Source organism: Ahaetulla prasina, chromosome 2, assembly GCF_028640845.1.
Source record: "Ahaetulla prasina isolate Xishuangbanna chromosome 2, ASM2864084v1, whole genome shotgun sequence".
Taxonomy (NCBI): Eukaryota; Metazoa; Chordata; class Lepidosauria; order Squamata; family Colubridae; genus Ahaetulla; species Ahaetulla prasina.
In genome coordinates this window covers 186,316,957-186,339,340 of record NC_080540.1, presented here as the reverse complement: position 1 = coordinate 186,339,340, position 22,384 = coordinate 186,316,957, and the positions used below count along the sequence as shown (strand labels likewise).

The 22,384-nt window shown below is 45.4% G+C and overlaps 1 protein-coding gene across 1 annotated transcript in view; it reads left to right on the top strand.

The window, feature by feature from the left end:
• Nucleotides 1-7,687: 7,687 nt before the first annotated feature.
• Nucleotides 7,688-22,384, top strand: part of GABARAPL1 (GABA type A receptor associated protein like 1) — a 133,037-nt gene continuing 118,340 nt past the window's right edge. The window contains exons 1-2 of the mRNA XM_058166812.1: nt 7,688-7,924; nt 14,307-14,385. Of these exons, the coding sequence (XP_058022795.1) occupies nt 7,835-7,924; nt 14,307-14,385 (169 nt within the window). The 5' untranslated portion in view covers nt 7,688-7,834. The remainder of the gene's footprint in view (nt 7,925-14,306; nt 14,386-22,384) is intronic.

Genomic DNA, 22,384 nt, shown 5'->3' with positions numbered 1-22,384 from the left:
CCGGGTTGGCAGTTGAAACCCCTAGACTGTTGGTCATGGGGGATTTCAATCTGCCATCAACCGGCGCAGCATCCTCGGCGGCTCGGGAGTTCATGGCTTCCATGACAGCCATGGACCTGATTCGTTGGGGGAGGCACCCTGGACTTGATTTTTACCTCTGGCCAGTGGTTGAATGATCTGATTTTAAATGATTTAGTTGTCGAACCTTTGTCATGGTCAGATCATTTTCTCCTTCATCTAGACTTTCTGACCGCTACCCACCACTGCAAGGAGACGGAACCAATGCGTTGGTTCTGTCCCAGGCGCCTGATGGACCCGGAGAGGTTCCTGACAGAGCTTGGGCCGTTTCCCGAGAATCTGGCCCACGACACGACTGCAGAACTAACTAGTCGCGGCCTGGAAACAGGCCGTGGCTGGAGCTTTGGACCGTGTTGTGCCTTTGCGGCCTCTGACCCGGCGTCGGTCTCAACCAGCTCCTTGGTTTTCCGAAAAGCTGAGGGAGATGAAATGCCGGAGAAGACGCCTAGAGAGTGTCTGGAGATCCAGCCATTCTGAGGCTGACCGGACAGTAGTTAGGTCCTATAGCAGGACCTACCTAGTGGCATTGAGGGATGCGAAACGTTCCTATGTTTCCTCCCTCATTGCGTTGGCAGATAACCGCCCAGCCGCCCTGTTTCGGGTGACCCGCTCTCTCCTTCAACAGGAGGGGCGGGAGGACCCCCTACAAGGGTGTGCCGAGGAGTTTAACGGTTATTTATACGATAAAATCGTTCAGCTTCGGGACGGATTGGATCAAAATTGGGTAAATCCAGGCGAGAGTTCTGAGACCCGTTTTGTTGAGGTGGTTTGAGATAACTTTGACCGTGTGACTCCCAAGGACATGGACAGGTTGCTGGGTAGGTTGAATGCCACCACATGTTTACTGGATCCGTGCCCCTCCTGGTTGGTACTAGCCACGCAGGAGGTGACACGAGGCTGGCTCTGGGGGATTACAAATGCTTCTTTGCGGGAGGGGGTCTTTCCCACTGCCTTGAAAAAGGCGGTGGTGAGACCTCTCCTCAAGAAGCCTTCCCTGGACCCAGCTGTTTTAGGAAATTACCGCCTAGTCTCCAATCTTCGCTTTACGGCGAAGGTTGTAGAGAGTACAGTGGCATGTCAGCTACCCCAGTACCTGGATGAAACTGTCTATCTAGACCCATTCCAGTCCGGCTTTCGGCCCGGATACAGTACGGAGATGGCTTTGGTCGCGTTGGTGGATGATCTCTAGAGGGCCAGGGATAAAGGTTACTCCTCTGCCCTGGTCCTATTAGATCTCTCAGCGGCTTTTGATACCATCGACCATGGTATCCTGCTGCGCCGGTTGGAGGGGTTGGGAGTGGGAGGCACTGTTTATCGGTGGTTCTCCTCCTACCTCTCTGACCGGATGCAGACGGTGTTGACAGGGGGGCAGAGATCGACTCCGAGGTGCCTCATGTGTGGGGTGCCGCAGGGATCGATTCTCTCACCCCTTCTGTTCAACATCTATATGAAGCCGCTGGGTGAGATCATCAGTGGTTTTGTGGTGAGATACCAACTGTATGCTGATGACACGCAGCTGTACTTTTCCACCCCAGGCCACCACAGCAAAGCTATCAAAGTACTGTCCCGGTGTTTGGAAGCCGTGCGGGTCTGGATGGGGAGGAACAGGCTCAAACTTAATCCCTCCAAGACGGAGTGGCTGTGGATGCCGGCACCCCGGTACAGTCAGCTGCAGATGCGGTTGTCTGTTGGGGGCGAGTCGTTGGCCCCGATGGAGAGGGTGCGCAACTTGGGCGTGCTCCTGGATGGGCGGTTGTCTTTTGAAGAACATTTGACGACCGTCTCCAGGAGAGCTTTTTATCAGGTTTGCCTGATCCGCCAGTTGTGTCCCTTCCTGGTGTTATGCCTCGTCCGCCTCCCCCACAGCCGGGCCCGTCTTATCTGCTTCTGAACGCTGAGGAATGTCCTAGCATGCCTCCCGGCCCCAGCCCTGTCTCCATGCCCAGACAGGCCGAAGAAGAAGAAGTGCCTCCCGGCCCCAGCCCTGGCTCCATGCCCAGGCAAACGGAGCAACTAGACCCCTCCCTCTCAGCATGTGAGACTGAGGAAGGTCAATTACCAACAGCTGCAGACTGGAGTGACCCTCGCTTCAGGAGAATTGATAGGCGGCGGCGACAGAAGGAAGGGAGGGGCAGGCCTGAATAAGTGCTGAGTCATGGAGTCACACCCCATGGCCTATATAAAGGATCTGCTTTCTGGCATTCTCTGAGTCAGGCAAAGTCTACCTTATCTTGCTGAAGTCACTTTCTGGTCTCCTGCCTGCCTTGAGAACTTTGCTAGGACTTTGGCAGAGCTGCAGAGGCATGCCTGATTCGGATTTCCCTGACCCGGCCGTCAGCGGAGGAGTGGAACACGACACCTGGACCGGGATGCCCTATGCACGGTCACTCATGCTCTCGTTACCTCTCGCTTGGACTACTGCAATGCTCTCCACATGAGGCTCCCCTTAAAGAGCAATCGGAGACTCCAGCTAGTCCAGAATGCGGCTGTGCGGGTTATTGAGGGAGCGGTTCGGAGCTCCTATGTAACACCTATCCTGCGCAGACTGCACTGGTTACCTGTTGTCTTCCAGGTGCGCTTCAAGGTATTGGTTACCACCTTCAAAGCGCTCCATGGCTTAGGACCGGGATACTTACGGGACCGTCTACTGCCGTCTTCTACCTCCCAGCGACCGGTGCATTCCCACAGAGAGGGACTCCTTAGGGTGCCGTCAGCCAAACAATGTTGACTGGCGGCCCCCAGGGGGAGGGCTTTCTCTGTGGGGGCTCCTACCCTGTGGAACGAGCTTCCCCCTGGACTTCGACAATTACCTGACCTTAGGACCTTTCGCCGCAAACTTAAAACCTATTTATTTCACATGGCTGGACTGGCTTGATTGTTAAAATTTTAATTTAATTTAATGGGTTTTAAATTTCTGTAATTTTATAGGGTGTAATTTGTATTTTAAATTTTTTGGCCAATTGAATAATGTTTGTATAATAATAGTGTTTGTATTTTATTTGGTTGTTCACCGCCCTGAGTCCTTCGGGAGAAGGGCGATATACAAATTAAAATATTATTATTGTTGTTGTTGTTGTTGTTGTTGTTATTATTATTATTATTATTCATAACAACATTCTTTCTGCCGGTCAAGGTCAGGCTGAGCTCGCATCTGGAGAAGGAGTGACCGGAGTGATGTCTCGAGATGGGACGAGTGAAGATTGGAGCATGTGATTGGCAGAACGGTCATGAGGGTGTGGATTTTGGAGTTTGTATTTTTTTTTTTTTTTTATTCAAAAAGTTTTTATTAGTCAAAAAAGGTTTATACAAATACATATCAGGTATGGTAAATTTTCATTTTTCTTATCTAAAATAAGAATTTTACTCAAATTTTTTAACACATACAACAGCCATAAGGCAAGCAGGTGACACGAAGTAGCTAAGTTTGCAAATTTTAAATACGTAATAAAGAAGAGTCAAGAATAAACAGAATATCGTACAAAAGAGAATAAGGAAAACCAACACAATCCCAAATATCTTTATCACTTCCTAGTTTTGGATCTCAGAACTCTGGGTTCAGCCTGACCCAACTCCAGGGCCGCAACAGCGGCAGCCGCTTCAGCCCCATGATCTATAACCTCCCCTTCTTCAATTCCTGGGTCATCTGATTCCAGGAAGGCTTTGTGTTCCTCCACATAGGCCGTAGCCTCCGCAATTGTACTGATTTTTTCGTAATGCCCTCCCGGAAAATCATCAATCCCTCTGGCATCAGCCATCTGAAGCCCACTCCTTCTGGTACAATTTGCTTGACAAAAATAATATTTCTTTCTTTTTCACGTACCTGTCTGGGAATCTGCCTCAGAATGGCTATCTCCTGCCCCTGTAAATCAGTGCCCCACTCCTATGTTTTCTAAGAATTTCATCTCGCCTCTCTTCTCACAAATTTGACATGAACCTCTCTGGGAACTGCATGCGTGCGTGCATGCAATTAACTCTATAAACTCGATCCACATCCCAATTCATGAAATCAACACCTCTCCCAAGAAATTCTCCCAACAATTTAGTCACAACATCTCTCAAGTCTTCTTGGTCCACTTCTTCCAAATTTTGAAACCTAAGGAAATAAGACATTTTATCCATCTGTAGTCCAAGCACAGCATTGCCTGTCGTCTCCTCTCTTTTCTGCACTGCCCGCATCTCACCCTCCAAACCTTCCACTTTCTGCTTGTTTTCTGCTGAAACTTGTTGAGTATCCTTTAAATCCTTTTGGATAGTCACAATTTCTGCTCTTATTTCATCCAATTTCTTGTCCATATTAGATAACTTTTCCAAAATTCTCCATCTCTCCAGCAGTTGGTCTCTGACCTTTTGCCATTAAGGAAAAAAATACAAAATCCTCAGGCAGGCACAGTATCCTTGTAATTTCCTCCGGATCCACCAGGGGCACTCACAGGAGCAACGAGTCCAGAGTACAGTTAGTCAACCAGGAAGTCAAGGGAAGTGATGTCATCAAAATTCTCATAGTGAAGGCGGAAGCTGGACGCCACCACTGTTCCCTCAGAAGGAGGGGGCCTCAAACCTTCCCTCCTAAATTTCTCCATCACCTCTTCTCTCCAGAGCTCCACAAAACCGGTAATCTTCTTATTTTAAGTTCTCCTCTCTCCAGAATAACTCGTGCTCCTTCCAACCGCAGGGGAGAAAACCCCCGCACCGGAGCAGTCCACTGCCACCGATATTCCCTTCCTTCTCCTCCTCAATTCTTCTCCGTGCCCTGTTCACCACCAGGCTGCTGCAGTTATAAATCCAATGCCCGGTGTCACGGGCACAGCGCCCAGCGCCAAAATAATGGCGCGGCCTGTGGCCTCGAACCCCGCCGAGCCTAGGGCGCCAGCATCGCCCCACAGTCCTGTATGTCGGCTGGGAGACCCCTGGCGAGCCGTCCGTGCGGCAGGTGTCCTTTTCGGAACACCTGGCCCCTGAGGGCCTCGGCGGCGGCCGGATTCGGGCGCTGGAGGCAGGAGAAGCCTTCCAGACGTCCGTTGCCGCTGGATACCGGAAGTCGTCTCCGATTTTGGAGTTTGTATTACTGAGGGTGTCAGGCCTGGAAACCATACTAGACTTTAGGGTTCCAGACGCTGCCACATTTTTCCCCTGAGGGAGGGTTGAGGGATATGGTAACACTCTTCAAGCGGTCAAGGTCGGATGGTGTTCACATCTGCAAGAAGAGTGGCGAGAAGATATTCGAATGAACTGGGAGAACGTGGGACCATGTGACCAGCAAAGGGGTCAGGGGGGTGGGACTCTTGGGGTTTGTATAACTGGGAAAAGAATCCGGAAGTTCAGTTTTGGAATTTCACTCATCGTGTACCAGTTTCCTCATGCTAGTAAAGAACTCTGAAAGACAATGGCTTCTGAGTTTTTTTTATGCAGAAGAGATTTTTCTGGAACCCTGACAGAGGGAGGAACCCGGATCCCCAGATTCAGATTTCCACCAACTGTGCCAGATTACCTATGCTAGTAAAAGAACTTTGAAAGATGTTTGCTTCAGAGTCTTTTCTGCAAGGAGGGTTTTCTGGAACGCTGACATCCTTATTATTATGGGTAATTTATTTTTCCTGGTTTTGGGGGTTATTAGTAGTACATAGTTTGATTATTCTTTTGACTTCTTGCAGAAAAATGGTCTTTGGCAGTGATGCAGCCAGTGAATAGTTTGCCAATCAAGAGATGAAAGATCATTTGTGAGATCATAATTGGCTTTTCTAAAGTTATACTTTGGGATTCCGTCGTCGTCCCTCATTCTGTCTATGAGAGGACATAAGTTGAGAAAAAAGTCTATCATGCTATGGTCCCTGCTGGAAAAGGGTTCTTTTATTTGTAGTCCATGAATTGAATTTAAACTGTTGCAGAAGTTGAGATCAAAGCAGCTGTTGAGTCTAGTGTTATTAGTTACTAGTTGATCTAGTCCCAGTTTTGGATCTTGAGCGAGGGGGGGCTGTTTCTAATCCTCTCATTCTGCGTTTCTTCAGACTTTGCTGCAGGGAGTGTCAAAATATCCTGTCTTGAATGGATTTCTGCCTGCAATATTTGTGTTGCCTATGAAGGAAAATGGGGACTGCTTTCTGTCTCTGAAAAAAAACATTTCTCCATTTCTCCCTTTGGGGAAATATAATAATTCTGCTTTTTTTAATATTTCCCAAAATATTTCATTCTTCTGGGGAGGGGGGTGACTTTCTACACCGTTTTTTCTTTAAGAAAGCAAAAGAAGCAACCAGGCCCTATCAGCAATTGAACTGCTGCTGATTTGTTATCTGTTTGGGCAACCAAGGGAGGACAGATGTTTTGTGCTTCAAAGAGAAAAAAAGAGGTGAAAAAGGCCTAGTTCCCCTCAGATGCCGGGATAGCTCAGGCAATAGAGAAGCCTGTTATTAGAACACAAAGCCTGCAATTACTGCAGGTTTGAGCCCGGCCCAAGGTTGACTCAGCCTTCCACCCTTTATAAGGTAGGTAAAATGAGGACCCAGATTGTTGGGGGGGCAATAAGTTGACTTTGTAAAAAATATACAAATAGAATGAGACTATTGCCTTATACATTGTAAGCCGCCCTGAGTCTTCGGAGAAGGGCGGGGTATAAATGTAAACAAAAAAAAAAAAGATGCAGATGGTACTTTCATCTTCTGCCCCCAAGTGCTGGATGAACTGCTATGTCACTGCTGCTAGTTACTCTAATAATGTTCTATTGCCAAATACAGTCAGAATCCTACAAAATCATAGTTGCAACTGTGAATAAATTCTACTGAAAGTAATTCAAATTATTTTCTAATAAGTTTTCAAAACATCAGACGAACTCTAGGTGTTTGTGAGGAAGGGGTGGAAGGAGTTCTTATGTACAGTGTTTTATCTGGAAAAGAGGATCACTATAGAGGGCAGCATACAAAAACTTGTCCCCATTAATTCCGCTTTATTTCTGGCAACCAATTACTGGGGAAGATAGTACTGACTATTGTTAATCATGTGCACATTAGAACAGTCGGGCTGATAAGCTTGCAGAGAGTGGAGTTCCTCAGGAATGACGTCCCAGTTCTGTTCTCGTTGAGATTGCCAAGCTAAAGCAAATCCTATAAACTGAGTAATTCATACTGCTCTTTGAATTAGGAAAAATGTAGCATGTACGATATAATGTGGCTTGAAATATTAATTCGATTCTATTCACTCATTTATAATTAGTTTATATTTTAATAATATGTTTAGGACATAGTCTAAACTAAAGTCATTGTACAGAACGAGTAAATAAATAACTTCCTGATTCGGTCCTACATCGAATTGCATTTTCATTGGAGTCAACATTTTCTTACTTCCTTCTATTATTCCTATGAAACGCAGAACGATTTGTAAAGTTTAAAAAACAACAAGAGTAATCTCAATCTTGCCTTTCCATCCGCAAAGATTTCGTCACTAACCGCAGTGTTCCATTATTAATCGTCTGAATAACGATCTCAAATATGTCGCTTTTTGTCTTTCCCCACAATTTGAAGCGGTGCAATCTACGAAACAGGCGGAGGCGGATGCTGATTTTACCCAGAGTGACGTCACAATGCATGTCTTGGACTGTGCTTGTTTATTGTGTATCCTTTGATCAGCTGGTCTAGAAGCAAGCGAATCGTCCCGAAAGTTGCAGTTCCCGGCAGCTGCGTTTTCTTATCGCGATTGTTAAGAGCGTTGGAACGGTCAATTAAGGAGACAGGGATTGTAGAAGACGCTGTCCGTATCTGCTCAAGCCATGAAGTTCCAGTATAAGGAAGACCATCCTTTTGAATACAGAAAAAAAGAAGGAGAGAAAATCCGAAAGAAATACCCGGACCGAGTTCCTGTGAGTAGGGAGGCGTAAAATCGCGCTTTTGTCGATAGAATGAATGGACCTTTGACGCGCTTTATTAGTCGGGGTGTTGAATCATAGGATCACCTCTTGATCCTTTCAACCTGTTAATATTGTGATACTGTAGCTGAGGTAGGGACTGGTGTGTATATGTGTGTGTGTACATATATAATATATGTTATGTATATGTGTGTATACACACACGTATATGTGTGTATATGTGTGTGTGTATAATGTAAATATATACATTACATATATACACACACACGTGTGTGTGTGTGTGTGTGTAATGTAATATAATATATCTTGATACTATGTTGGCCAGTACCTTTAAAAATTGTAATCTGTGACATGATTAATAGAAATGTGAATGTCATCTTATCTGTATGGTAAACAGACAGCTGGGTTTTCTAATCTTGTGAATTTTTTTCAGGCATTTTTCTCCTACTAAATCATGAAAATACTGAAAGTATCAGCATTCTCTAGATTTCTGCTAAGATTGTTTTTGTACAAGAGAAAAATCCTATGTTTGAACCAGACAAATTGCAAAATATGTAATTATGGTTAATAAGCAACTTAATGTACAGATCCTATTGTTGAATTTGAGCAATATTGCAAATGAGCAATATTAACCTTCCTGGTCAAGACAGGAAAAAGGAAAAGAAATAATACAACAGGAAACAATTTTGAGACTTTTATTTATTTATTTAGCATATGGCACGTGTTACAGGATCACTGAGGTGGCTGGCTGCCTCTGTGGAAGGAATTTTTTCGGATGGTGTTATCTTTATCTGCGGGATACCTGAATACCAGTAGGGGTATACCGAAAGGGGGAGACTCCTTTCTTTTCCCTCCACAGTTTATTTGTTCGTGGGAATCAAGCCACTGAGCTGTCAGACATTAGCGGCACACAGACCTAGCGTCTTACCACATGAGCCACTACGGCCCCATTTTGAGACTGTAAAAGTGAGACAGGTTGAGGGCTTCAAGAATACAGCCATTTGTTTAGTGACCATGGGACAGAAAAAAATGAACTTATGATCAGTCTTCACACTTACAGCAATATCCCATAGTCATGCATTCAAAATTTGGGTGCTTGGCTATGTATTTATGACAATATACAGGTAGTCCTCAAATTATGATCACAATTGAGCCCAAAATTTGTGTTGCTAAGCAAGATAGTTGTTAACTGAATTTTGCCCCATTTTATGATTTTTTTGCAACAGTTAAATAAATCACTGCAGTTGTTAAATAGGTAACACAGTTGAGTGACTGTGGCTTCTCCATTGACTTGGTTTGTCAAAAAGTTGTAAAAGGGATCACATGAGCCTAGGACATTGCAACAGTCATAAACATTGGTGGGATTCAGCCAATTCGCACCACTTCGGGAGAACTGATTGTTAACTTTCTGAGCAGTTTGGTGAACTGGTTGTTGGAAGAATTCATTAGGGCAGAGAACCGGTTGTTAAATTATTTGAATCCCACCACTGGTCATAAATATGAGTCAGTTGCCAAGCACCTGAATTTTGATTATGTGACTATGAGGATGCTGCAATGGTCGCAAGTGTAATAAAGAGTTATAAATCACATGCTGATGAAGATGGCGCATTTCATTCCATGTCGGGGATAACCGACGACTTGCGCCACTGCCCGTATCTTTATCCAACACGTTTTCCAGTTGCACGGCCTACCTGATAGGGTCGTATTGGACAGAGGGGCTCAATTTACAGCCCAGTTTTGGAAAGGGCTGATGAAGGCCTTGGATGTGAAAATCTGCCTGTTGTTGGCACATCATCCGGAAACTGACAGTGGGACTGAATAAATTATCTGGAGCAATACCTGCACTGCTTCGTGAACCAGCAACAAGACAATTGGTCAGAGCAACATGGGAGAAAATCTGGGTTAGAAATGTTAAGTTTACACAAGCACAGAATCTAAGGGAAAATTTTTATAAGATGTTTTATAGATGGCATTTAGATCCCAAAAAATTATCATGTATGTATCCTGATATCTAAGCAAAATGTTGGAGATGTGAGTGTGATGATGCTACATATTTTCATATTTGGTGGACTTGCAAGAAAATTAAGGCCTTTTGGATAAGAATTTGGTGGATTATTCAAAATGTCTTGAAGAAGAAGATAAAGTTCCTGCCGCAATTTTTCCTTTTGGGAATTATAACGGATTGTACAGTGACTGAGACTAAATTGATCTTGAACTTAATAACAGCAGCAAGGCTGCTGATTGGACAATATTGGAAGAAAAAAGAATTACCTACAATAGAAGAATGGATATTGAAAGTTAGTAACTTGGCTGAGATGGCAAAAATCTCAGCCTTTTTGAAAGACAATACGCAGGAAAGATATTTAATTGAATGGAAAAAATGGATTGATTATTTACAAAACAGATATCAGATTAAGAGATATCAGATTGCCTTTGAATATTTAGGATGTATTATTTTAGAATGTAATGGGGGAGGTCAGGAAAAGAAAAGACTCGGATGAGGCTAACTGATTAGAAGGGAAAATCTTACTCTGTGTTTTGTATATGTATAACAATACCTTGTGATTGATCCGGGAAGCGGGGAGGGGAAGGGGCTGTGAGGGGGAGGGGGAAAAGGGGGGAAATGTTTTTTTTTTAACTTTTTCAATAAAAAAAAAGTTATAAATCACTTTTTTCAGCGCTGTTGTAACTTCAAACTGTCACTACCTGAACTGTTGTAGGATCATGTGATTACCATTTGTGACCTTCCCTGCCAACAAGCAAAGTCAATGGGGAATCCAGACTTTTATTTTTATTTATTTATTTATTTTTATTTTTATTTATTTATTTTGTCACAACAGTATATATAAGCATAAGCATGAAAGTAACTATATAAAATATAAGCATATATATAAGTATGCAATAACTATATTAACTGGATATAATGAAAGGAAACAATAGGACAGGAACGGTAGGCACGTTTGTGCTCTTATGCACGCCCCTTACAGACCTCTTAGGAATGGGGTGAGGTCAATAGTAGACAGTTTTTGGTTAAAGCTTTGGGGATTTTGAGAAGAGACCACAAAGTCAGGTAGTGTGTTCCAAGCATTAACAACTCTGTTACAGAAGTCATATTTTCTGCAATCAAGATTGAAGTTAAGTCAACATTAAGTTTAAATCTATTGTTTGCTCTTGTATTGTTGTGATTGAAGCTGAAGTAGGAAGGAAGGACATTGCAATAGATGATTTTATGAGTTAAACACAGGTCCTGTCGGAGGCGGAGGAGTTCTAAGTTTTCTAAACCCAAGATTTCAAGTCTGGTGGCATAAGGTATTTTGTTGTATTCAGAGGAGTGGAGAACTCTTCTTTTAAAATATTTCTGGACATGTTCAATTGTATTGATGTCTGAAATGTGATATGGGTTCCAGACAGGCGAGCTGTATTCAAGAATTGGTCTAGCAAATGTTTTATAAACTCTGGTTAGTAGTGTAGTGTTTCTGGAGAAGAAGCTACGTAAGATTAGGTTTACAACTCTTAAAGCCTTTTTTGCGATGTAGTTGCAATGGGCTTTGGCACTTAGATCATTGGATATGAAAACTCTAAGGTCTTTGACAGGGTGGAGGTCATCTGTAAGGTAATGTTACAGTATTAAGTATTAACTGTTAAGTAAGGTAACTTACTTAATGTCTGCATGATTCATTTAGCAACTGCAGTGGTTTGCTTAACAGCTGTGGCAAAAAAGGTCATAAAATGGGAGAAATTCACTTAACAACTGCCTTGCTTAGCCACAGAAAGTTTGGGCTCAATTGTGGTTGTAAATTAAGGATTACATGTACAAAGTTGTCATGGGAACAGATTGATGCTTGAACAGGAGAGCAAGGGGATAGGAGGGATTTTATAGCTATTATATTTATTCTACCAGATCATTCTGTGATAGGATAGATAGATAGATGGAGGTCATCTATGTATTTATTGCTTTAGGTATAATGTTTAACATTGTCTGTAGCGAGAAGGAAAAGAGCCTGGTGCCTTTGAATATTTCATCTTCAGAAAAGTATAAGATATATATGCTTTATAAGCTTAATGGGGCATATAATTTGCATTCCATGTACATTTTTAATATATAATATTTAAATGCTAGGTTAAGAAATGTTGGAGAAACTACAGTATTTTCTTAGGTCATCTTTCTCTGTTAATCCCTGTGAATGCAAAAGATTTGATTAATATTATCATTATTAGTAAAAAAACTGGTAGAACTACATTCTTCCTATCACATTCATGTAAATGATAGGATGATTAAGGACTATTTAGATTATAAAGAATAATCACTAATATCAGTTAAAATTTATCAAACAACAAATAATAATATAACAACAAAATAAATTATGCATTAGGTTCTCCCATAAAATATATTTAATATAGCCAATGTTGTTGGATTGCTTTCTATTTTCTCTTACTGCTATTTTTTTCTTGTTCTACTTTATTAAATAAATAAAGGTATCAGACCCAACAAGCCACCAGATGGCAGCAGAGACTTCCATCAAAGAATTGTCATCTAGTGGCAGCCAAAATCTTTGCAATACAAATTTGTTAGCCCTAATTTGGTGGAATTGATGAGTCTCAATAAAGACAAAACCAATTGCATAGCACGCCCTTCTAATCAATAGCAATTACAACATCTGTAAAATCTATCCTATGCACCCATCCTGGTTAAGGGGGAGGCCTCTAACATGAGTTCCAGTCTGTGATTATATAAAGAGAATAATCAATTGTTACATTAAGATATCCTTTCATTGAGATGATGGTTCAGAATGTGAACCAGGGGACACTGAACATGATTAGGGATCTGGAGGTTAAACCTCTCAATTTTTTGCTCCTGAGCCTGGGACACTTCAGGTGCCAAGGGTCCCGCCTCATGGATATATTGTTAACAGGCCAGCTGTCATATCTGCTCCAACTTGGTCCTTTAGGAAAAAACTTCATTTGGGTTGAAAGTATATTTTACTAAAAGCCAAGTGGAATACAGTATAGCAAAGCCAGAACTGAAGTTTGTACATCAAAATTTTCCAGTTAATTTTCCCCGTTTAGATCCTCTCCTCAGCTGGTGGAGGAAGAAGAAATTTTACAAATTGTTTTACTAGTCAGCTGTAAAATATAATTCTTCTCTAATGCTTTCTCAAAATGGACATCGGTTTGTGAAATCAAATTATATACAGGTAGTCCTGTCAGATCCCTATTGTGATACCGCCATTCAAGTGGGGAGGGGACCCCACTTATTGCTCTCATCATGTTTTCCTTTGTATCCTGTAATTCCCTAGTTTATAACTTTTACCCTGTCACCTATTCTGCCCTGTGTTTTGATTTACCTTGGGGGATATACAAGGGGGGAGGGCCATCTGTTTTCTTTCAGTTTGGAAGCCTCACAGAAGAAATGCATGGGAACAAATCCTTATCTCTTTTTTCAGGACAACCGTTTCCACAATATCTTCGCACCTGTGGATTGGCAAACTGAGTGGAGGGGTTTCTAACCACTTTATCCTAATAGAATTGCCTGGGGGGAACTCAGACCCTGCTTTGCATTGTCTTGCATTCACTTCCTCTCAATAAAAGTTTCTTTTTGAAATGCTAAAGTTTTGAAAGTCCATGCTTTCTTGAACAGGAGGGAGAGGCAGGACCTTACAGTCCGCAACTTATGACCACAATTGAGCCTAAAATTTAAACTAACTTTTAAAACTAAAAGTTGCTAAGTGAGAAATTTGTTGTGAATTTTGCCCCATTTTTTTTGCTACATTTGTTAAGTGAATTGCTGCAATTTTTTCAGTGTCATTGTAACTTCAAATAGTCACTAAATGATCCGTTGTGAGTCAAGTACTACCTGTATTAATACTTGGACTATCTAAATTAATGAATATACCTTTAAAGATTTGTATCAGTTCATGACTCTTGGCTTTTTTCTTTCAAATATTGAAGTAATATTTTTCATATGTATATGTCATTTATCTGTTGAAAAAGATGGGGGAACATAGTGATAATGGGAAAGACTTGAATGCAGGGGTGCTATTCAGCAGATTCTGACAATTTCTGTAGAACTGGTAGCGGAAATTTTGAGTAGTTTGGAAAACTATTGACCCCAGAGTGGTGTGGGAATGGAGATTTTGCAATATCCTTCCCCCAGGAGTTGGGAGGGAATGGGGATTTTGCAGTATTCTTCCCCTGCCATGCCCACCAAGCCACACCATTCCCACCAAGCCCCACCCACAGAACCAGTAGTAAAAAAATTTGAATTCCACCACTGCTTGAATGGTTTACAAAATTGTGATGAGAAACTCCACACTTGTTTTATTAAGGATATGGTCCCTTCAAAAGAAATTTATTTATTTTTTGTTCCTTTCTCTAGGTTATAGTGGAGAAGGCACCCAAAGCTAGAGTACCTGATCTGGACAAGAGGAAGTACCTTGTTCCATCAGATCTCACTGGTAAGAATATCTTGCTTCATACACTTTAACTATATTACCTGCTAAGTAGTAGTTGGATTAATTTCAGTTTCTGTCTTGGCAGCTTACTTGATGGCTTTGGGGCAATCACCCTTTCTTTTAGCTCAGCCAAACTGATAAGGGGTTCAAATCAAATCTTTATTATTCAAAAGCATAAAAATGCAATGAAATAAAATTATATATATCAAAGCAAAAGAGTGCAAGAACAAAAATCTAAAAAGAATCTTTAAAAGGGGCCTAGAAAGTTGGTTGAGAGCAATGACTGGAGATAGGGGAACATGACAAACTACATTTATTTGTAATAGTAAGCACTCTACAATGATAAACTAGGTGCTCATTAAAACTGGTTTGTGGCACAAATCATTTTCTAACAAATTTCAAATGCAACTACACAGAACCTGACAATGTTTTATGCTATGACAGGTTTAGTATCTGGGAGCAGCAGGGAGGTGTAGAATTATCCTGTCCGTCCGGGTATTAACACAATAATGGTGAGATGAGGCTAGTATGACCATTTCTGTAATATGTTCTATAGCACATATTTTATAGTTTCCATGTGTCCAGAGTCACAGAGACATTGAGTTTTTAGGTAGGGGATCTTTTTATATTGACCTTCAAGGATATTGCAGGGAGGGTGTGACATTGTGCCAAAGTAAAGGCTCTTTGATGATCAGGTACTTCAAGATTGGTTAAGTATGGCATAAGAGAGGCAGAGAACCTATTAGGTTCCCTGTCAATAAAGTTTGCAGTCCTGGCTAGACCTAGTTATACTCTGTGCCCATTATTAGCTGTTTAATGAGAGCTTTGGCTTGATTTGCTGAATTGAAGACCTGGAGAGAAGACCAAGAATGAGAGTTTAGTTTTTACTATCTTTTTCCATGTGGACTGAAAATTGTCCCTCATAGTTAGTGGGGCAAGGCCAAAGGGCCATAAGGATAGTATGAACCAGTAGTTGAATATGTCACCCACACTCTAGTTCCGTGATGGCGAACCTATGGCATGCGTGCCGGACAAGAGCTATGTCGCTTGGCACATGCAGCATCAGCCATTCTACTTCCAGGTTTCCGGTGCACGCATGCGCATCGGCCATCTAGTCTTCTGGTTACTGGCACTCATTTGCGCAAACCAGAAGTTAATTTCCCAGCGCTCATGTCCACTGGGCAGTGCCTCGTAGTGCGCTTGTGCATTGGTCATGCCGTCAATGCCCGCATGCAGCCCTAGGACATCTACCCTCTTTCCAGCCAGCAGTGCTGCCACCAGTCGCTCCCCTGCGCCCGCCTGCCTTGCTGCCACCCTCAGGGAAGGACCTGAAACTGCACTGCCCAGGATCCATGTTGGAGGCCATTCATGCCAGCAAAGTGGCTCTGCCTCTTTGCCGTGCCACTGCCTCTTTGCATGGCTGGCTGGCTTGACACTGCCCTAAGTGCGAGTCTGGCAGGAGGAGTTGCCTCTGTAAAGGCAGTGTCAGCCGCCTCCCAGCACAGTTATCTAGGCAAGCCATATGCCCCGCCAGTGCAGGACATGTTGGAAATCGCCCGACCGGCTTCGTGTGGTTGCACAGCTGATTGTTGGGCATCCAGTGTGCACAGCTGAGTATCGGGCATCCCGCTTCTCTTGCTCTGCTCGCTGCCATACACACAGTTTATTGGCTCCAATGGGGCTTCTCCAGAGCATGGCTGCAGTCTCTGTCACTGCGGACATTCCCCCCACCTCCAGGATATTTCTTCATCCCCTGGTAAGGCAAACCTCAAGATATGACAGTGAGGCTGGCAGGAGGAGGAGGATATGCTGCTTTGCCGGTGCGAATGGCCTCCAATGTGGATCTCGGCAGTGCAGTTTTGGGGCCTTTCCTGACAGCGGCGGCGAGGCAAACAGGCAAACGGGTGTAGGGGAGTGACTGGCCGGAAGTAGCCTCCCACTGTGTTTTGGGTTCCAGGTTAGTGCAGGAGGCTTTCCAGGCCCAAACTTGGGTGGGGGGGCATGCATGGGGGTCATGGGGGGGTCGTGCGTGCATGCGTGGGGGGTGCGCATTGCATTATAGTAAACAAAAATGTTAGTCATCACTGCTGTAGCTTCTACTTTTATGAGGCCTGTTTCTAGTCTAGTGGCATTAGAGCCGCATTTTGGGGTTTGAAGGCCTAATCTTAGGAATCTGTACTGAACAAGTTCTAATGGTACAAAATTGGACAAGGAACCTAACTGGGCATCCTAAACAAGTTGTCCCAATTAACTTCAAATAATTTAAGTTATTATTTGAATATATAAGTATAAGTATAAATATATAAGTAGTAGCCATTTTTTATCTTGAGGAATTTAAGGATGCAAATGAGCTCCTGTGTTCATTTTCAGCAATGTAGTCCATATGGCTTTTTCTACTGTTGGCAGAGTGTAGGACTACTTCCTATATTTGAAATGGGAGACCTGCTCAATTTTATGGCTATCTATCCTCCAAGAGTGGTCCTTGGCATTTTGCAAATTTTGATGTTCTGATAGTTAGGGTTTAGGTGGACTTTCTTGCAACTGTACTAGTACTCTCAGTCCTCTTTTAAGGCCAGTAGGTATTGCTACATCATCTTCATAGAGTAAAATGTGTCTTTCAGCTAATTTTGAAGAGTAAAAATTTATGTTGAGGAGATGGCCCACCCATGAAGTTGATATAGACATTGAATAGGAGTTGGGCAAATATGCAGCCTTACTATACTTCTCAATATAAAAGGAATTAATGAGATCACCCTAAGGGTTGCACCTTATTATGAGAGATGTCATTCTGTTAAATGAGGTAAACTATTGTCCCAAAGTTTGGTTTGTGATATGAAAGCTGTTTTGAAGTCTATGAAAGAGGCATAAGAGGAGGAAGTGTTGCAGGAGGAGTATTTTTCAATGAGATGCTAGAGCATTGGTCAATGGTAAGTCATCCTTCCTTGAATCCTGCTTGTTCTTCTGCAAGTATATTTAATTGTTCCAGCCAGTCCTGGAGTTCTGTTATATGCTGATTGTATTGGCAAGGTCATCCTTTTTTCCCAAGGACAATGACCTTAGCTACTTAGGCCCCCAGACCTTAGGTACTCAGCTATAGATGTCAATATAGATAAAGGATGAGGTTAGGGTGGGGGGCCAGAAGCCCAAATTGTTTTAATGGCTTCTGGAGGAATTAGGGGAGGGAGAAGAAATACTTAACTTCTTAGATAAATTAATCCAATCTTCTTAATTAGTAGCTAGCATTGTGACTGCTTTGAAATGAAAATGAAAACTTGCACAAGGCCCACCTGCTGTTTCTGTTTTGGAAAAGTATAATGACTTTTATAAGCCACTAGCTGAATACCCATGTTCCACTACGAAACTATGTGACTGGGCTTGATAAATTGACACTTACAGCTTGAAAATTAATGAGTAGTTACTATCGGCCTCTTCTCTCCCCTTCTCTCCCTCACTCTTGCCCTATAGAAGCCTCCTCTATCTTATCCCCTTCTCTTCCTTAGCCTTGTGCCACAAAAGCCTCCCCTATCCTATCCCCTTTTCTCCCTGAGGCTTCCCCCACAGAAGTCTCTCCTGTCCTATCCCGTTCTCTCCAGGGTTATTTTCAGGTTGGGAGGGGGAGTAGAATGTCTAACTTATTAGCATCAGAGTGTGTTAATAATAATATAAGAAATACTAACGATCTGATGGTCATTTTGTTTTTAGCGAGTACCTAGAAGCCAAGAATACTTCACTATCTGAGCATGCGCCAAGATGGCGCGGTGAAAATCTTCGTCAGAGCGGTTGGCGGCCTTTCCTAGGGCCTGGGACTGGGAGGATTTGTTTTTTGACCTTCTGGTCCCAGACCCTGCCGGGGGAACATCTTATGCAATGTGTAGGATGAGGCTGGCCGAGTTGAGAGCCCAGGACGTGTGGTAGGCTCGGCGTTTCCCTTGGCCTCTGCTGGGGCCGCGGCCACGGCCGCGGCATGGCTTCCAGGTCCTGGTGGCGGCGGCGGCTTCCCCCAGGGGCTGAGGGCTTTCCCATCGACACCGGAGAAGGGATGGTCGGACCTCTTCCCATGGCGTTTCCCTCGGCGTTTCCTTTGGCCTTCTGTTGGGGGCGGTGGCCGCGGCAGTTGCAGCTTGGCTTCCGGGTTCCGGCGGCAGCAGCCCCCCCTCCCCCAGGGGCTGAGGGCTTTACTATCTACGCTGGAGGGCTTTACCATCAACGCCAGAGAGGAGAGGGTAGGACGTTAGAGAGGCAGAAGGTCGGACGAGTTATCTGGAGGGTCCGGCCCGTTGAAGAGGGAGTTGGAGGTGAAGCTGGCCCTCTTTCAGACCCTCTGCAGTTCAGCCCAGGATGGCCCAAGATGGCGGCGGCGGCGGCGGTGACGGCTTGGAGTTCCGGCCGGTGGCGATGCGACGGCCTTTTCGCCTGATGGGTCTATTCTGGATGGTCGAGGCCCTCACTAAGGCTTGGCCTGAAGAGCCAGAGTTGCCGGGTATGGAGTCCCTGGCCTATATCAACTTTTTACATCAAGGTCCATATCGACTCTTAACATCAAGCCGAATGGACTGGCTCAGAGGAGAGTGGCTGGTTTTATCTGGACCTGGGGCAAATGGTGGCCGTTTGGGTTTGGTGGTAGAGTAACAGCCCCACGGAGTCCTGGAAGTCCACGGTCTATCTTGCCAGCCAGGGAGCCTAGTTCTGCTGTAGTGACATCTTGACCGGCTTGGATGGACTGCTAACCGTACCGTACTTTTTGTTATGCGAAGATTTTCAACTGCGGACCTTCTTGCCCTGCGAGATTCCCCTCTCTCGCAGGTTTGGCCCTTCACACTATCGAGGGCCCATCTTGAGGACGGGTTTTGGAACCCCGAGAGTTGGCATGCTAAATCTAGGAGGCTTAGGAGATTTTTAACGAACTGTTTTAACCGTTTTTTAAGGGGGAGTTTTAACGGAAATTTTAGGGGGGGGGAGGGAAATTGACGGGTTTGGGTTGGGAGGGTGGATAGGTGGGGGGGGAAACCCGTCAGGGAGGGTGCTAAGTCCAACACGTGTTTGCGGCGGTAATTTAACAGGTCCGATGGTAGCGGGGGAGGGTGTCGTTCCAGCTTATCAGGGTCGAGTTATTAATATGGTAAGTGGGAGAGGCAGATATGACGGAATGGGGGGGACACATCAGGTTTTGGGGGTTCGCTCTCGCTGTTTAAGAGCGATTGCGTGCTCCGGCCCCCCAGGATTTTCCCGTTCCCTGAGTGGCCAGAGTACTCGGGACTTGGGCCTTCGGCTGATGTTATGTAATGCTAGGTCCGTGGTTAACAAAGCCCCCTGATTTCAGATCTAATTCAGGAAGGGACCGCAGACGTTATGGGCATTACGGAAACCTGGTTGGGCACCGAAGGGGACGTTCCCCTAGTGGAAATGTGCCCACCAGGTTTCCGAGCATTCCATCAGCCGAGGGCCCAGGGTAGGGGTGGTGGGGTGGCGGTTATTATTAAGGAGAGTCTTGAGCCGAGGGAGACCACTGTGCCTCAGATAGCTGGGTGTGAATCCCTCTACGTAAAGTGCGGTCGTAGGACTCAGGTGGGCTTGCTGATCACCTACCTGGCTCCTTGCTGTGTGACAACAGCCCTGCCCTAGACTGTTGGTCATGGGGATTTCAATCTGCCATCAACCGGCGCGGCATCCTCGGCAGCTCGGGAGTTCATGGCTTCCATGACGGCCATGGACCTGATTCAATTAATTGACGGCCCTACCCACGTTGGGGGAGGCACCCTGGACTTGATTTTTATCTCTGGCCAGTGGTTTAATGATCTGATTTTAAATGATTTAGTTGTCGAACCTTTGTCATGGTCAGATCATTTTCTCCTTCGTCTAGTCTTTCTGACCGCTACCCACCACCACAAGGAGATGGAACCAATGCGTTGGTTCAGTCCCAGGCGCCTGATGGACCCGGAGAGGTTCCTGACGGAGCCTGGGCCGTTTCCCGAGAATCTGGCCCACGACACGACTGAAGAACTAGTCGCAACCTGGGAACAGGCTGCGGCTGGAGCTTTGGACCGTGTTGTGCCTTTGTGGCCTCTGACCCAGCGTCGGTCTCAACCAGCTCCTTGGTTCTCCGAGGAGCTGAGGGAGATGAAACGCCGGAGAAGATGCCTAGAGAGTGTCTGGAGATCCAGCCGTTCTGAGGCTGACCGGACACTAGTTAGGTCCTATAGTAGGACCTACCTAGTGGCATTGAGGGATGCAAAACATTCCTACGTTTCCTCCCTCATTGCGTCGGCAGATAACCGCCCGGCCGCCCTGTTTCGGGTGACCTGCTCTCTCCTTCAACAGGAGGGACGGGAGGACCCCCTACAAGGGCGTGCTGAGGAGTTTAACGGTTATCTATACAATTAAATCGTTCAGCTTCGGGACGGATTGGATCAAAATTGGGTAGATCCAGGCGAGAGTTCCGAGACCCGTCTTGTTGAGGTGGTTTGGGATAACTTTGACCATGTGACTCCCGAGGACATGGACAGGTTGCTGGGTAGGTTGAATGCCACCACATGTTTACTGGATCCATGCCCCTCCTGGTTGGTGCTGGCCACGCAGGAGGTGACACGAGGCTGGCTCTGGGGGATTACAAATGCTTCTTTGTGGGAGGGGGTCTTTCCCGCTGCCTTGAAAGAGGCGGTGGTGAGACCTCTCCTTAAGAAGCCTTCCCTGGACCCAGCTGTTTTAAGAAATCAGTCGTCCAGTCTCCAACTTCGCTTTACGGCGAAGGTTGTAGAGAGTGCGGTGGCATGTCAGCTACCCCAGTACCTGGATGAAACTGTCTGTCTAGACCCATTCCAGTCCGGCTTTCGGCCCGGATACATACGGAGACGGCTTTGGTCGTGTTGGTGGATGATCTCTGGAGGGCCAGGGATAAGGGTTATTCCTCTGCCCTGGTCCTATTAGACCTCTCAGCGGCTTTTGATACCATCAACCATGGTATCCTGCTGCGCCGGTTGGAGGGGTTGGGAATGGGAGGCACCGTTTATCGATGGTTCTCCTCCTACCTCTCTGACCGGATGCAGACGGTGTTGACAGGAGGGCAGAGATCGACCCCGAGGTGCCTCATGTGTGGGGTGCCACAGGGATCGATTCTCTCACCCCTCCTGTTCAACATCTATATGAAGCCGCTGGGTGAGATCATCAGTGGTTTTGGGGTGAGATACCAACTGTACGCTGATGACACACAGCTGTACTTTTCCACCCCAGGCCACCCCAGCGAAGCCGTCGAAGTGCTGTCCCGGTGTTTGGAAGCCGTACGGGTCTGGATGGGGAGGAACAGGCTCAAACTTAATCCCTCCAAGACGGAGTGGCTGTGGATGCCGGCACCCCGGTACAGTCAGCTGCAGATGCGGCTGTCTTTTGGGGGCGAGTCGCTGGCCCCGATGGAGAGGGTGCGCAACTTGGGCGTGCTCCTGGATGGGCGGTTGTCCTTTGAAGAACATTTGGCGACCGTCTCCAGGAGAGCTTTTTATCAGGTTCGCCTGATCCGCCAGTTGCGTCCCTTCCTGGACCGGGATGCCCTATGCACGGTCACTCATGCTCTCGTTACCTCTCGCTTGGACTATTGCAATGCTCTCTACATGGGGCTCCCCTTGAAGAGCACTCAGAGACTCCAGCTAGTCCAGAACGCGGCTGCGCGGGTTATTGAGGGAGCAGTGCGGAGCTCCCACGTAACACCTAACAGACTGCACTGGCTACCTGTTGTTTTCCGGGTGCGCTTCAAGGTATTGGTTATTACCTTTAAAGCGCTCCATGGCTTAGGACCGGGATACCTACGGGATCGTCTACTGCCGTCTTCTATCTCCCAGCGACCAGTGCATTCCCACAGAGAGGGACTCCTTAGGGTGCCATCAGCCAAACAATGTCGACTGGCTGCCCCCAGGGGAGGGCCTTCTCTGTGGGGGCTCCTACCCTGTGGAACGAGCTTCCCCTTGGACTTCGACAATTACCTGACCTTAGGACCTTTCGCCGCAAACTTAAA